The sequence below is a fragment of the Filicampus tigris genome, chromosome 2 (genome assembly GCF_054856515.1).
Source record: "Filicampus tigris isolate MCC_2025a chromosome 2, RoL_Ftig_1.0, whole genome shotgun sequence".
NCBI classification, from domain to species: domain Eukaryota; kingdom Metazoa; phylum Chordata; class Actinopteri; order Syngnathiformes; family Syngnathidae; genus Filicampus; species Filicampus tigris.
The window spans coordinates 633349-650089 of NC_141218.1; the positions used below are offsets into that span (position 1 = coordinate 633349).

The 16741-nt window shown below is 48.9% G+C and overlaps 1 protein-coding gene and 1 pseudogene across 8 annotated transcripts in view; both read left to right on the forward strand.

Annotated features, from left to right (window-relative positions):
• Nucleotides 1-13425, forward strand: part of sorcs2 (sortilin-related VPS10 domain containing receptor 2) — a 78802-nt gene extending 65377 nt beyond the window's left edge. For 4 of the 8 annotated variants that reach the window (XM_086024446.1, XM_086024443.1, XM_086024445.1 and 1 more), the window contains 18 exons: nt 461-563; nt 678-754; nt 1539-1630; nt 1913-2020; nt 3793-3913; nt 3986-4119; nt 4549-4671; nt 5634-5805; nt 6718-6904; nt 7066-7199; nt 7269-7392; nt 7458-7570; nt 8302-8424; nt 8556-8655; nt 8737-8778; nt 9307-9406; nt 10749-11035; nt 11715-13425. In XM_086024446.1, the coding sequence (XP_085880572.1) occupies nt 461-563; nt 678-754; nt 1539-1630; nt 1913-2020; nt 3793-3913; nt 3986-4119; nt 4549-4671; nt 5634-5805; nt 6718-6904; nt 7066-7199; nt 7269-7392; nt 7458-7570; nt 8302-8424; nt 8556-8655; nt 8737-8778; nt 9307-9406; nt 10749-11007 (2112 nt within the window). In that variant the 3' untranslated portion in view covers nt 11008-11035; nt 11715-13425. The remainder of the gene's footprint in view (nt 1-460; nt 564-677; nt 755-1538; nt 1631-1912; nt 2021-3792; nt 3914-3985; nt 4120-4548; nt 4672-5633; nt 5806-6717; nt 6905-7065; nt 7200-7268; nt 7393-7457; nt 7571-8301; nt 8425-8555; nt 8656-8736; nt 8779-9306; nt 9407-10748; nt 11036-11714) is intronic. The other 4 variants (XM_086024438.1, XM_086024440.1, XM_086024439.1 and 1 more) reach the window with 4 other exon arrangements.
• A 162-nt stretch (nt 13426-13587) lies between these two features.
• On the forward strand, nt 13588-16250 carry LOC147150700 (intraflagellar transport protein 57 homolog pseudogene; annotated as a pseudogene).
• The last annotated feature ends 491 nt before the right edge of the window (nt 16251-16741 follow it).

Genomic DNA, 16741 nt, shown 5'->3' on the forward strand with positions numbered 1-16741 from the left:
TTATGATTATTATTATTATTATTATGATTATCATGCCGGTTTTTGCCCTTCCACCCCTTCCGCCAAGGGTCCCAATGGACTCCAATCATTCCAACTTGATGACATTCAGCTCATCCCGCACATCCCGGGAACTGTTTTCCACATTCCCTAAATGTGTACTCTTCACACAGTTGCACATTTTCCATGAAAACAATTTGCACTGATATGAATGGAGACATTTTCCAAATTCAAGCCATCCTTCCATATTTGTGCACATTTGTCATGAGTCTGTCTGCCTTTTCACAGGAATATTTTGCATAATTACCTGCGCCTTACTCAATAGATTGACTGCATTCCGAGTCTCCCCTTCCGCACTTGAGCAATTCCAGTCATTCCACGGCCTTGGAGTTGAGCTTGCGCGCTGGGCTACTGTCATGAAAGCGCCTTGCCCAGTCGCTGACTGATTGCGTCCTCTCTCTAGCCCGACTGCCACCTCCACCTTCACCTGCGCTGGGCCGACAACCCCTACGTGTCCGGTACTGTCCACACCAAAGACTCGGCTCCGGGTCTCATCGTGGGAGCAGGTGACTTTGCCCGCTCTTTGCCCAGCCTGTCTGCCAGGATGTTCTTCTTTTCCGTCGCGGGCTGCCTTTTTGCCTGCGCCTGATGGAATGTGCGCGGTAATTGTTTTCCTTCAGGTAACCTTGGCTCCAAGCTGGTGGAGTACAAGGAAGAAATGTACATCACGTCTGACTGCGGGAAGACTTGGAGACAGGTACATGACCAGCTCGCCTCCGCACATTCGTGGGCAGAGGCGGAAAAAGTGCTCACCGTCCGTACGTAGGGTACTCGCGTGAATCAGGGGCGCGGCCATGGGTGGCCCGCCCGGATTGATAAGACTGCCCCAACCACTGAGACTCATGAAAAAATCTTGACTTTGAAATTGTTTGTCGATTAGTTTTGAATTTGGGTTTTGTTGTCCTTTTTATTTGATCGAATATGAAGAGTGGCATACTTGTGGTTGTCTTCGGAACATCTGAACTGCTTGTTATTCCGTTTGTCATGTGACTTGAATATACGACGGGTCAGGAGGATTGCGCGTGAAGTGAGAGAAATATTCAGGCCCACCCCGATTTATCCAGGCCCCCCCATTAGCCACCTTCTGGCTCCGCCCCAGGTGTGAATAACAAAAAAAATGCTCCATTAGCTAATACCCAAAGTGCTGAAAGTGTTCTTTTGAAGTCATAGTATTTTGTAACACTCTAATAACAGTTGGGTTAAAAATAACAGCATTTGTGGGAGAAAAATGGAGCGATCCACTAATTGGTCAATTTGACCAACGTTCTTGAGTTGTTTTGTACAAAACAGCGGGATTTTTTGGGGTTGTTTTGTGCAAAAAACAATCCAGAAAGTTGGGTCAAATTGACTCACGTATTTGACCCAAAATGGTGCTATTCTTATTATCCAACTGTTTTTAGAGTGTCTTTGCCGCCGTTGCTCATTATCCCAGCTCATTAAGACACCCCCGAACAAGAATATTGTGCGTGTCTTTTTTCGAGGTTTTTGAGGAGGAGCATCACATCCTGTACCTAGACCACGGCGGGGTGATTGTGGCCATCAAGGACACCTCAATTCCACTCAAGATACTCAAGTAAGCATTCCTGATTCGCAATAATAATCCACAAAGACTGCATCTTTTTATAAAGTAAAACAGTGCTGTTTGCTGTTCTTGGGGTGTGGTTGGAACACATTTCAATTGGAGGATCTGAGTTGTATGTATTATACTGCCCCCTTGCGGCCAAAGTACGCGCGCCGGAAGGAACAGCACAATGTCCACTCAATTCACATTCTATATCATTTTATTCTATTCTGTGTGAACATTACGCCGTAGAGTGTCGTTTTTTTTCACAAAAACAAGCGGCTCCCCACGCAGGTTCAGTATCGACGAGGGGCGCACGTGGACGGTCCACAACTTCACCAGCACCTCCGTCTTTGTGGACGGACTCCTGAGCGAGCCGGGAGACGAGACCTTGGTGATGACGTGAGTGCCACGTTTGTTTTTTTTCCTCCCGCTGCTCTAAATTGTCCTCGGGGGCCAGGGGCGAGTGTGGACGATTGCGAGACCCCAAGTCAGCCGGGACGGGCTCCAGCGTAGCCGTGACCAGCCCGACTGAAAATGGACGGCGGGATATGGATGGCTGGGCTCTTGCGGCCCGCAATCCATGCATAATGGATCGGCTGCTTCAGACTGATGACTAATTATCATCCAGAGCAGAAAATGAAGTTTGACTCCTTTCGCTTGAACCTCCAGACAATCGCTTTCCACTCTTGCCTCCTCGCACCGATTGCTTGTTACGAGTGACCGTGGAGGCTCACACACACGCGCGCGCGCACGCACGCACGCACGCACACGCACGCACACACACGCACACGCTCCAATCTCTCATCCCGTCAATTCGACTGCCGGAGAGCGTGGCAACCAATTTCTCGCCATTCTTTCCCCTCCAAAGCCTTTGTCCCATCGAAGCTCCCAAGGTTTCACATTTGAACGCTTTACATTAACCCGTTAACTACCGCTTGACCACTCAGTGGAACACATGAAACAGGAAGTCAACCCAAACATCTTTTTTTCACGAATGTCTTCCCAGCAGGCCCACTAGTTGAAACACGGCATTCTGAAAAATGTTGCATTTGTGGAATAGGAGGAATCCAGCCGTTTTTAGCTAGCGCAGGAGGCGGCCATTTTGTCACTTGTGTCGACGAAAGATCACAGTTGCTCAGATAACAACCAATCACGGCTGACCTGTTTTCCGAAGCTGAGCCACGATCGGTCGTTACCTAGCCCCTGAGCAACTTTGAGGTCATCTTCAGTCGACGGAAGTGGCAAAATGGCCGCCCCCTGAGCTAGCTAAAAACGGCTGGATTTCTCATATTCTATAAACGCGTTAATCGGTTATTAATGAATGAATAACGATTAATGATATGAATCCGAATGCCGTGTTTGGACTAGTGGGCCTGCATAGAACATATTCTGGAAAAAAATGTGTTTGGGTTGACTTCCACTTTAAGAAAGTACAAATATGGCTGCAATCGGGGCCTCGGAGGAGGTGGAAGGAATTGTCGGAGGTGGCGGTCAGTGAGCCGTCACTCAGTCAGCAGTCACCTTCAGGCCACAGTAAAATTGATGCAGGAAAAACTTTTGAAATGATTTATCTTGGTCTTTTTAGATCACCAAAACCTGCTGGCATTTGAACATGGCTGTGTAGACTTTTTGTGCCTTAATCACTCATATCTGTAATCAACGTTCCCCGTTGAAAGGAATGCTTTTTCATTCTGGTCCTCTGTTCCAGCCCCCCCCCTAGAAAGAAAAAGACGTCAAATTTCCACCATGCTTCTAAAATAAGGCCGTGCCGTATGGTTTGATATGAGCTGTGATCGTTACGAAACGTACTCCTTTGCCACAAATGTGGCCAACGAACGCCCAGCAGAGCAGAAATTCCTCGCGCTCGCTCTTCTTTGCGATCTCCGTCATCAGTAAGTGAGCTGGAGCGCAACCTGTCACATCTCTTCTCGCGCCGATGGCAGATAAGGTCAGATTAGGCCCCTCGGCTCGAATGCGCCGGGAAGGTCACAGATACTCACAAAGACGGACTTTCACCTCCGGGATTCTCCGCAGCACACGCACATAGTTGGCTGTGATGATGAGATGTGCGTGGAGGTTGTCTGCCGTCGATTAGAGCGGCGTTGGCGAGGCATATTTTGGACTCCGGACGTTTTCCGGAAAGCGGTCTTGTTGTGCTCGTTTGTGCGCAGCGTGTTCGGCCACATCAGCTACAGGTCCGACTGGGAACTGGTCAAAGTGGATTTCCGCCAGTCTTTCCCTCGCCGGTGTGATGAAGCCGACTACGAGTCGTGGCAGCTCACAGACCCGCAGGTAGCGCTGGCGCGCGCGCGCGCGTGGCCCGAATCACAAGCCAACGAAGCACCTGTCTTGATTTCCTCTCAGGGTGCAAAGTGCATCATGGGCCAGGAGCAGACTTTCCGCAGGAGGAAAGACTCGGCGTTCTGTGTCAAAGGGAAGAGCTACACCTCGGCTCTTGCGACGAAAGCCTGCCGGTGCACCGAGCGGGATTTCAACTGGTGAGCCGCTAGAGCGCGGGGGTCAGGCTCCTTTTTGTGGCCGGCCGCATTGAAGTTAAAGTTTCACTGGGAGGGCCGCTATGACTGCGAAATCATATCAATGTTCCATCACCTCGTCATATTATCGCAGGTAGAGCACACGGGAAATTGATGGATAGCTACTTTCGAAATCAGAAGCCAAGAATGCTAGTTTCTTCAACCGTGCTTCCAGTAGTAACGTGACAGCAAAACGCTTGCAATATTTCAATCTTCCTCTTGATTACATATGGCAACTTGAAATGTCGGCGCAGATGTTAGCAAGCATCGTGAAAGAGGACTTGCTTGATTTGCTGTCGCTGGCCACATGGAAAGATACGGCGGGCCCGTGCGGCAGCGGGGGACACGAAAGGCTTCATTGTTGTGGCTTTTCTTTGCACGCGGCGTGCACAGCGACTACGGTTTCGAGCGATCCCACGACGCAGAAAGCGGGCCATGCTTTGCTGACTTTTGGCACCAACCCGACTCGCCGCCGGACGACTGCCACCCGGGACGAACCTTCGAGGCCGGCACGGGGTCTGTGCAAAACACGCAAATGCCTATTTCTATTCTTGTCTTTGTTCTGACTTTGACCGTTCCGCCGTCACATCTCAACACTTCATCCATTTCCCAGAACCGCCGCTATCGCTGCTGCGATTATAGAAATGATAATACGCTGAAACAAAAATCCAACACGAGCAGTTCATACTCACAATTTATCGAACAACATGACACGGAAAAAAACAAAAATGAAAATACATCATATGCTCCTAATGGGGAAGTCAAGCCAAGCGTATTTTTTCCCAGAATATGTTCCCATGAGGTCCACTAGTTGAAACGAGGCATTCTCATGAATATTGCCTTTGTGCAATATGAGTCCAGCGGCAAAATCCGCCCGTTTTTCTACATCTGAGGGGGCGGCCATTTTGCCACATCTGTCGACTGACGATGACATCGAAGTTGCTCAGGGCTCAGGTAACGACCAATCGTGGCTCATCTTCCGAAAACAGCTGAGCCGCGATTGCTCGTTACCTGAGCAACTTCGATGTCATCTTCGGTCGACAGAAGTGACAAAATGGCCGCCCCCTCAGATGGACAAAAACGGGTGGATTTTGCCGCTTAACTCACATTCCACAAACGCAATATTAATCAGAATGCCTAGTGGGCCTGCTGGGAACATATTCTTGAAAAAAATATGTTGGGCTTGACTTCCCCCCAAGTATCACTTTTTGATGCGTTTTGCTCGTTGAACTTGGCAGCCAATCGGAGGGCGGAAAAATGCTGACATTGTTGCGGGGCAGTTTAGGACAAATTTGAAATTTGCTCATATTGCGGAAGTTCCAGCACGCCTGATTCTGAAGGCCCAGGGCAGATTAGGTTGACATAGAAATCTGATTGGACACAAGAATAAATACATGTAACGTCAAGGTGCACATACTGAAACGAAATGAGGAGAAGAAACTGTTGGGACTGATACATCCTCCTCTCTTTTCTCGCAGGTACCGCAAGGTGGTGTCCAACATGTGTGAGGGGGGCCTGAACAAGGCGCAGAGTGGCAAACAAAGTCACTGCCCCCTGCTGCCCCCTAGAGGACTGCAAGTGGGCATCAAAGGGCAGATGCTGGCTGTGGCCCCGGGTGATGACATCACATTCATAGTCCACCAGGAGGAGGTAGCGTCAAGCGCTTTTCTTCCCATCACATTTTTCATCTTTTCAGCCGAGCGACCACCTGGCTCATTCCAGGATTAAAAACAAAAATGGAACTTTGATTAATACTGTATGTCTTTTTCTGATCGTGCGTCATCAGGGCAAAGTTGGATCATGTGACAGCTAAAAACATTGCCTGTTTGTTATTTTCGCTTAGCTCACTTTTGTCCTCTTCCCCCAAATGGCTGCAGAGGTTTTCATGTCTTTGCAACTATTTCAAATATGTCTGTGATAAAACAATGCTTCAGCTTTTACAAAGGAGTCAGCAACAAAATCATAGCCCCAAAAACGGATTAAAAACAAACATTGTTCATTTGTGATATTTGACCTGTAAGAGGGAAGGCCAAGAGAGAAAAAAAAAAGCCAATTTGAAAGGGAGGTCAATCCAAACTAGTTGAAACATGGCTTTCTGATTCATTTTGAGTTTGTGGAATATGAGTTAAGCAACAAAATCCAGCCCTTTGTAGCCATCTGCGGGGGCGGCCATTTTGTCACTTCTGTGGACTGAAAATGACATCACAGGTGCTCAGGTAACGACCAATCACGGCTCAGCTTCAGAAAACAGGTGAGCCGTGATTGGTGGTTACCTGAGCCTTGAGCAACTTCGATGTCATTTTCAGTCCACAGAAGTGACAAAATAGCCGCCCCCGTAGGTGGCTAAAAAGGGGTGGATTTTGCTGATGAACTCAGATTTCATATGAATCATATTGCCTTGTTCCAACTAGTGGGCCTGCATAGAACATATTCTTGAAAAACAAAATGTTTGGGTTGACTTTCGCTTCGAGGAGTGCTCGGGCACTGTAGCTATTTGGTACTGAACAAAAATGTCGTCATAAATGTGACTCCCTTTTACTACTACCCCCGCTCCTCTCCCAGGGCGACACGAGCAGCACCAAGTACCAGGTGGACCTGGGCGACGGCTTTCGGGCCATTTACCGGAACCTGACGGTGACGGATGAGCCCATCCAGCACCGCTACGAGAACGCCGGCGTCTACAAAGTCTCCGTGCAGGCGGAGAACACGGCGGGTCACGACGAGGCCAGCATGTACATCCAAGTCACAGGTCAGGAAAGTAATTTTCTGTCTTTGGAATCAATGTACTCTGGCGGCCCCCGGTGGCTCAGAGCTACGCGACTGACTGCATGTCATCGGCAGAGAAAAGCATGACGGAGCCTTTGGCACGTGTTTGTTTTCCCGCACTCAACGTGATTGTGCCACACGCAGCGCCTCTGCAAGAAGTGCACCTGGAAGTGACCCCCATCGCCGGGAGAAACCAGCAGGTCAACCTGACGGCCGTCGTCCTTCCCGCCGAGGCCAACCTGACCGTCTTCTACTGGTGGATTGGAGACGGCCTGCAGGTAATTGGCCCTTGGAGGATATTGCCAACATTTTGGGGCTGACTAACGCCACGTGCCACTGCCACGCAGCCAACGTTGACCCTGCACAACAGCATGCTGACCAGCTTCCCGGAGGAGGGCGACATTTCAGTCAGCGTCCAAGCCTCCAACGGGAGGTCCATGGTGCAGGATAGCAGGAGGGTTCGCGTCTACGGTAAGAGGCCTTCTTGCTCTTGCGCAAGAAGGGTTCGGGCTCAAACCTGTGTCGTCCGCTGGCAGAAAGCTTCCACGTCATCCCGCTGAGCTTCAGCGGGCACCTGGACCGCTTCAATCCCAACATTCCCGAGTGGCGAGAGGACGTGGGCCAGGTCGTCACCAAGATACTGGCCAAGGTAAATCACGCTTGAAATTAGGGCATACGTCAAAATGTTGGTGGGGTCTTTTTGCCAAATGACTTTTCATTCGATTTTTTTTTTTTTCCTGATTTTTGTTCTTTTTCTCTCTTCTTTTCAAAGCTAACATTGGTGTTTGAATGTCACTATCTTTGTCTTATGCTGTAATGTGTTCCTATGGGAAAAAAATCATTTGGCAAAAATAATTCATCCGATTTTACAATGGCTAAAACTGGCCGATGAATGGGCCGGGCCCCACTTGGAACTCACTCCTCTCATTCAAAATCAACCTTTACACCCAAGAAAAGTACGTATTTTCAAAACGGGGGTGCCTTGACCCAAATTAGGAGTTTTCAAGTGACTAGTCATCGCTTGGTTGATTATGTCACGCGGGAGATTCACATACACCCCCGATGCACTTTTACTCATTGAACGGGAGAGAGCGTCCAATGCGCAATTACAAAATGAAAACACTCACAAGGAGCACGGAGGCTTGCGCTGAACTAATCACGTGGTAAGTCAGACCTCCTTACGCCACACACTAGGCCACGCCCCTTAAAGCCACGCAGTATGCGCCTTTTTGCTTAATTGAGCACCAGTTGTTTTTAAATTTTTTTCCCAACTTGTAAAAGTTTTGCATTTTGTTGTTAGTCGATCATTTTCTTGGGTTGGGAATCATTGTTGTAAAAGGCATGTCGATTTAGTTTCTTGGTGTATATTTGTGCCCCCAGGTCACAGGCGTTCCCCAGGACTCCCTGGTTACCGTGGTGAAGGCGGGCCTGCCCACCGCCGCCGACCTGTACGTCCTTCCCATGGAGAGTTCGCCATCAAAGAGAAGCGTCTTTCAGGACAAGGTGAACGTCTTCACGTTTGCGCTTTCAAGTGCACACAAAAGAATGACCGCAAAGTGCACTTGAGACGTATTCACGTTTGACGGTCGTCGCGGTTGCACTGAAATCTTGAAGAAGTATTTTGTGGTCGGCAGCGTATTCCGGCCATCATGCAAGCTTTCAAGGACCACAACGTCAGCTTTGTGGTGCGAGGAGGTCTCCGGGTTCTGGTGCTGCCGGCGGACCCGAACGCAGGTACCGGCCCCGCACCGTCCATCCTGGTGGAAAACTACGCGGCTTTTGTTGTAACGGCCAATTATTGGTTTATCTCCAAAGGGCTAAATGCTGTAGAATCCACAGCCACAGCAACAGAAATTGGTGCGTTTGTTAGTCTCACTCCTGCCACTTTCCTCTCGGGGAACCTCCGATTTTCACCTTTTTTTCCCTCCCCTGGTTTCCTAACAAGCTCTCGGATCACACTTTGCTGCCTTGCATGAATGCTGAGAGACGCCTTAGGTTGTTTGCAAGTTGTATTACGGTTAGAGGAGAGCTGTGAACAATTTGTCCAAAAAGTGGCTTCAGGCTGTTTATGCCCCTCCCACTTGAAGTTGACTGTCAAAGTAAACATCAAACATAGGAGAATTGCCCAGTATTTCAAACAGCCAGGCAGATTTTCCTGGGGAGACGTCACTTAGCTTAAGGCTAACAAATGATGCTTTATTCCGTGATTCATCTTCTCTAAGCATTCACGTGCATTCGTAGAGGCGTCAAGGCTACTTTTTCGATCGTTTCCCTGGATTGAACCTTAAGCTCTCCCGCAACTTCTCTTTTGAAATCTTTCAAGGTGCGACTTTGTCTCAATCAAGCCTTCTTTTATTTATTTGTTTTATTGTGTCCTCACCGCAGGCCACGGAGCTGCCGGCGGTCCTGGCGTGTGGGCCGTCGCCGTCGTTTTCCTCATCAGCGTCGCGGCCACGGCCGCCTTCATTCTCTACAAGTTCAAAAGGTGGGTGTCGTGCCGGAGAGCTGACCGTATGCGCTCCGTCGCGCAGAGCTGGCCCGAGCCCGAGCCAGGAGTGCTCTTGATTGAAAAAAACAATCCCCAACACAGTCACAGCTGCAATAAGTTGATAGTAGAACTATTCAATATGATTGGCAGAAATAGAGGCTACCGTAATCCAATTTTGTTTGGACCACCGTGGACGCCTGGGCCGGCTCTGCTTGTGTGTATCATCGAATGAGGATGTTAATTTGGGTACAACCTCTTTTACAATCAGCAGAAATCTGCAGATTCTTTTTTTTTTTTTCAGTTTTGGCAGATTTTTTTTGTTCATTTTTTTACGCATTAACACTTTTCAACATGATACAACGATATTGACATTCAAAACATTAGTCCCCCCCCCCGAAAAACAATTATCAAAAAATGTTACAGATTTTGTCTCTATTTGTAAGGTGAATCCAATACCAAAGTATTGTAATACTTTAAAACGGTCATATGTTCATGGTTGTCAGTGTTAAGGGATCAAAGTATAAGTTCTTTTTGACATTATATAATTTTGAAACGAATCGGCCAATTAATCTGTCATCGGAATTTTACTCTGCCCAAATGTCAGTATCGGCTTCAGCCTCAAAAAAATCCTCATCACTCGGGCCCTAAATTTATGAAATACAATGAAGCGTTTATGTGGAGAAACAGTGAACGCGCATTTATTGCGGGGGATATGTTCCACAGTAGAAGAAAATCTGCAATGTAGACCATCTGAAACATGTTTTCGTGTAGTTTAACCCCTCCCACATGCTTTCAACAATTATAAACTGGTTTGTTGTCAAAGTGATACATCAGACCGGAGGTTTCTAATACATTACACATCTTTGAAGATAATTGTAAAAAAAAAAAACATGTCCAAAGACTGAAAACGTTACAAGTACCCGCTTGAAACTCGCCATGCCAACACCACAAAATGACATCATCCATTCAAACTACAAGCCACATAAGAGTGCCTCGTTGTTGGCTTTGAGTATGCGTGCGCATGTCAGCCAGAGAAAGCAATAAGGCTTGGACTCTTCTGTTTTTTGATGGGGTTTTTTTGTTGTTTTTTTTTAACCCGACTCGACAGCAAGCATGTGGACGGGTTGCTTCGCGCCGCCGTGGCTTCTTTAGAGCGCCTCGTTGTTGTGGCCACAGGGCGCCGACGATGACACTGTACATTGAGCGCATGCCTTGTTTTCACCCACCAGTAGCACCTCCTTGCCCGCAGCCCTCGCACCAAAAAGTCACTTGAATGAAACCAAAAAGATGAAAAAAACCTGGAGCCCCCTCTTACAAAGTCCCCCCAAACATCCTGCAGTCCTTGGCTCAGGACTGAGGAGGTCTATCCCCCGCTGTTTTTCAGGAAGCTGCCGGGCAGCCGCAGCGTCTACGCCCAGATGCACAACGAGAAGGAGCAGGAGATGACCAGCCCCGTCAATCACAGCGAGGACACGCAGCACATCATCCAGGGCGAGGAGTTCATCGACGACGACCTGGACTCGCAGACCCTAGGTAACGCGGGAGCCAGCCCCACCTTCCGCTCCCTCATACGGACCACCACTAACCACTGCTACTAAACGCCGCGCCACTCAAACACGCGCCAAGGTACTTGCTTTCTTTTCTTGATTTTTTTTTTCTTTTTTTTTAGCATTCCTGTGACTTAACATTGCTTCAGTTTGTGGCAAACATATTCACCGCCTTTGGCGGCTATACAAGTCCAATAAGATCCATTTTCACCTGGGCTGGCAGTGATTGATTATCCAATCTTGGCTGCTCATTTCGGATTTACAATTGCGACAACATTTAAAGTCCTTTGGAAGTGAAACGTGCGTAAAAGATGCGTACGAAGGGCTGCAGCCGATAAGGACCTCAAATAAAATCTTCACCAAAATCCATTTTCCCATTCCAATCGACATTTTTGCCAGCTTGTAGGCAATTTTTTTTTAAAAACGTTGCGGATGACGTCGGATGGATTTTGCTATTTGCGGGAAAGCTCAGGGCTTCACAGTAAACCCGATTTTCAACAAATCAACAAATGTTCATCGTGATCATAAAAAGGTGACAATGTTTCCACTCCTCTTTTGTTTCTTCACAGGAAGTAGTCGCTAGTTGCTTTTTGGGAAAATAGTGGCAACTGTGGACGCAGCTATGCTGTTAGTGAATGACCATTTCATTGGATTATAATGAAATAACTATAATCCCCCCGCCCCAATGTACGCGTATGAATACATTTGCTTTCTTTTTGCGTGACTCATCATTCCCTTCCTCTTGCTCTTGTTGCTAGGCAACCATTCAGGTCTGGTCCTGAGTGTCAACACCAGAGAACTCCAGAGTTACCTGAGCAGCTGATTGCTGCCGCGGCGACGGCGCTCACGAACAAACACAGGGATTCCACGCCGCCTTGCTCCTCCCCCTTAAGCAGCTACCCCCCAACACACACACACACACACACGCACTTCGCCATCCAAACTGGACAGTGGGAACCCGGTTCAATGGAGACCCCCTTCCAAAGGGTGGCAACCATAAGTTCCACCCTCCTCACCATGGTAACCATGCCTCCCACCCCCACCACCGAATCACCCTTGATCATTAACAGATGAAAGTCGGCGGCCCGCAGGGAAGGTGTATTTTTTTTTTTTTTTTTTTGCTCTATCAGCCTATATTAGGCCTAGCGCGCAGTGGGAGAGGGTTGATGTAAATGTGTAAATCTGAACGTCCACTTTGTTTCACTTTGGTGTTTTACACAGCAACTGTGTTGTTGTTCTTGTTTTTGTGTTGTTGTTGTTGTGTTTTTTTTTTTTTTTAAAGTGACCTTTTTGCAGTGGCGGGCCTTCAGCGGGCACTTCAGCACACCTCGCAATTTTAGAAGCAGCCATCCAAACTAGTCGTGCAACGGTGCCGCTTGCATCGTCTGGAGAAGCTATAGAAGACAAAACGATCATTAAATACAGTACATGATGCTCACCAGAGATGCTGATTACTAAACGTATTCACGTGTGCAGATGACACCAGACGACCAATCAGAGGACGTAAAAGTCCTGACGTTGTTGTGGAAATTGGTTAAAGGAACCGTCCCATTGTTGATATCACAAAGTGAAGTTGCATGAGCCAGCACTACCGATTCTGAAGGCCCCGGGCCGATCGGCTTGACATCGTGACGCATAGCAGCTGAACCCTGATTGGATCAAATGTGAACGTCCGCCCAAATGGACCGGAAACATTGCGTCGTCGTTGTGACGAAAAGTTGAAGCAATTTCACGGAGCAAATCTTCCAATTGATCTTGCGAGCTCGTGACCGTGTTCGGGCCAGCAGACGATCGAGGGCCGCCGCTGCCTTTGTGAGTTGGACAAAGCACTTCCTTTTTCCACATGCATTTTATTTTCCACTCAGTAACGTTTTTATCTGGGGCAGACTGGGAATAATGTCCTCCCGTTTTGATACAATTGCGACAAATACAATGAATATGGATATTTTTGATACACTCCTGGTATATCTCTGAAGACACTTTTTTTGGAAAACTCTCCATTGTGTGTGGCTGCACTCACGGTGTTCAGACTTTCTGCTCAAACGTGTTGGGACACCTCCAGGAAATGAAAATGCGAAGAAATTGATAGCTTTTGCTCCCCTGCCAAGACTTTCGACGGGAAATGCATAATCGATGAGTTGAGGAATGTGTGTCCCAAGACTTTTGATAGCAGAGCAGTTGGCTCGCTTTCATGTTGTTGTACATATTTTTCCCGCTTGCCCTTTGTTTTTTAGTGGTTTGTCATGGGGCCCCCCGTGTGACAAGGGGCGGATGGGAAGAAGGGACTTCCAGGAAGGATATTCACATGTGATGGCCACTGCCTAACTTGCAAGCACAGATTTCCACAGTTGTTTTCCCTCTTTGTGATACGGTTTGAATTCCATTTGTTTGCTATTCGACCAATCCAAATGTTGTCATCGGGAAGCACGGAGCACTCCTCCTGGAATAAATCACTCCCAATAACACGCACGTCCGCCGCCTTTCTCCTCCGGAGTGAGCGAGGGCCTCGGTGCGCTCGGGCTGCACTCGGGGCGCGCCCGCTGAAATGCACAGGGCTCGCACAGAAAGCGCGGGTCGGTGCGGTCAGCTGGCTTAGCGGCCGACGGCAGCGAATTGTAGTCAAAGAAGACTGGGTTCAAAAACCAAACCGCAGTCCAGCGAAGCTAACGCGGTCGGTGTCCTCGGTTACGTCGCAGTCGCGTCGCCGTGCGCACGCGCGCAACTGGAGCGCTACAAGTCCGTCCGGCTAGCGAGCGCTACGACATCATAAACAGCGGCCCACGCGAGACGTGTCGACAGAGACGACAAGCACTTTGATGACATCGGCGCGGCGCGGCGGCACACCTCCCCACAGAGACGACAACCGCTCTGTAGACATCGCAACAAGGCGACGGCTTGCCACTTGTCGGCAGAGATGACAGGCCTTTTCTCTTCTCTTCGATCAACATCAGCCACGCGCATCCATCGTGCGCCGGGTGCACACATGGCCCACCACCGGCGCGGCGAGGAGGACGACCGCCGGCCCGGAGCAGCCTACCAGGCCTTTGTGGCCATGGAGCGTTTGCTGGACAAGCTGCACATTTTAAACTACCAAGATGAAGTGCTGGCCAAACACAACATGAGGAACTTGAGCAGGCATTACTTTGTGTCCAGTCCCTATCTGGAGTCCAACCCGGGGGAGCAGTTTTACATGTTCGCCATCATCGCGGCGTGGCTCATCAACGCGGCGGGGAGGCCGTTCGACGAGCGCGTGGAGTACGGCGAGCCCAGCGCCACCATGTCGGACATTCTGGCCGAGCTGCGGGCGTTCGGCGTGCGGGTGGACTTCCCGCCCTCCAAACTCTTGTCGGGTTCGGGCGAGTACGTGTGCTTCGTGCTGGACAGGCTGGCCGAGGAGGCGCTTAAGAAGAGGGGCTTCTCCTTCAGGAGCCCCGAGTACCCAAGGGAAGACTCGGAAGAACCCTTGGTGGTGGAGGAAGACATGGAACTTAAAGACGTGGAGGAGGAGGTGATGGAGGAGCTGGACGACGACGAGGAGCACGCCCTGGACCTGGACGCCTTGAAATTACGAAGCGCTCACCCCGAAGCCAAGATGTCCTGCGTCAACACGGAGATCCTGCAGTCCATGGTGGACGCGGCCGACTGGTACCTGGAGGTGGAGCGCGTCCTGCCGCGGCTCAAAGTCACCGTCAAGAACGACAACAAGGACTGGAGGATCCACGTGGAGCAGATGCACCGCCACCGGGACGGCATCTCGTCCTCCTTCAGAGAGGCCAAAGGCTACCTGGAGAAGCTACAGGAGGACATCGGCAAGACCATGGAGAAGGTCCGCAGTCGGGAGAAGTACATCAACAACCAGCTGGAGCACTTGATCCAGGAGTACCGCAACGCTCAGGCTCAACTGGGCCAGGTCAAGGAACGCTACCGGCAGGCCAGCGAGGGCCTGACGGAGAAGGCGCGCATCCTGGCCGAGATGGACGACGAGCTGAAGAGGGTCAAGCAGGAGACGGAGGAGAGGAACAGCAGCGTGTCGGACGGAGCCCCGCTGGTCAACATCAAGCGCTGCATGGCCAGCCAGAAGCAGGAGATGGTCCAGCTGGACAAAATGATCGCCAGCCAACGTTTGCAGATGAAGAAATCCAACGCCGGCAACGCGCATGCCGCCGTCTCCCCGGAGCAAACGTACTTTTCACACACCTCAAACGCGTGGACTTGGGATTCTTGAAACTCATCCAAACCCCTTGACAAGTGTTTGATTTTGACAACGATGAACTGTACGATTCAATCGGTTCATACTAGCTGGTTGGATTTATTTCTTCAAATCTGGTTACTCTACATTACATTAATGTACGCATATAAACCAGCGATTCGCAACTTTTATCGAGCCGAGGCACAGATTTTATACGAGAAGACGCAGCGGCAAACACAAATGGCACAAAATGTAGACGGCGCTGGGAAAAAAAGAGATGTTGACCAAAAAATGATGGTTTGGCTCCCAAATGTTTCCATATCCGAAATAATGATCATCTCGTCTCAATTTACTCACAAATTTCCGTACTCGCTGGCGAATTTGTCCTGCATCGTTGAACACAAAGCTACAGCGAACCTCCGTTTATCACGAGGAATACGTTGCAGACCCGCTCGCAAAGGTGAAAAGCCACACGACATATTAGGAAAATATTAGGAAATATATATCCACTTTTTAACGTAATCCTATCCCAGTTGAAGTTTACTCTAAAACTGACACATGACAATTAAACATCAACACCAATGAAACGAAATTTCGGTGAACAAAAGACCGCTGGCTAAATGCTAATGCTAACATATAACATGAAACCCCATGGACAGAGACCAAGGCCGAGATCAAGCGTACCGGGATAGGGTTTTGTCGAACCGCCATAGGGGGCACCACAGACCCCCTTTGTTGTGCATGACAACATTTTTGCCAGGCCCAATGCGTGCGCAAGATTTTGTAAGCTTGTGTGCATGATTTCGCCCTCAAATATAATTAATTCATTGCGCAAACAACGTTAATAACAAGAGCTACGAGCAGCTACGAAGAGTCCTTGCATCCCTGCCATGATGCAGGGTCTCGTTTATCGAAAAGTTGTAGGGGCGCTACTGATGGATGAGTAATCATCTGAAAGTTGGCCTTTCAGAAATTATGTTTATTCCGGAAAGTAAAACCAATCATCAAAACTGCAACACGAAGCAACAGCACACGGACGGCATACAACAATAATGATATATTGGTTAAATCTCATTTATTTGCAAACTCCTCTGTCCTTGCTCCTCTGCTTACGTTTTAGCACCTCCCGCCAGAGAACCTGTCGAGGAGTTAGGGAGAACGAAAGCCACGAGCGAGGAGGGACAAACGTTTGGGGGGACGTCAATGACAGATGGCATCACGTCATTGATGTGTGTCACAAATCAGTCGTCTCCATGGCATCACTTCCATTAAATGCATTATGTTTCAAGTGCAATTAATTAAACTCAAGAATGGTCAAAAGTGTTGCTCTTCACGACTCTGGGAGTGGGCTTTGCCCGCCCCGACACCCGTTGCTTGCAGCCGATTTTGAGTTAACCGATCCGTAGTATTTTGTAACGTGTGGCATTTCCTAAGGAAATGTCAATGTGGTTGATTAAAACAAACCATGTCATTAAATTGTCATTGGTTCATATTTAGTTTTACAGTAAACTTAAACTGTGAGGGGCAAATATCTTGATTCCTCTTTTTTGAGATGTTCATCACCATCTGCCAAACTGCTGCTTGTTGTAAACTAAA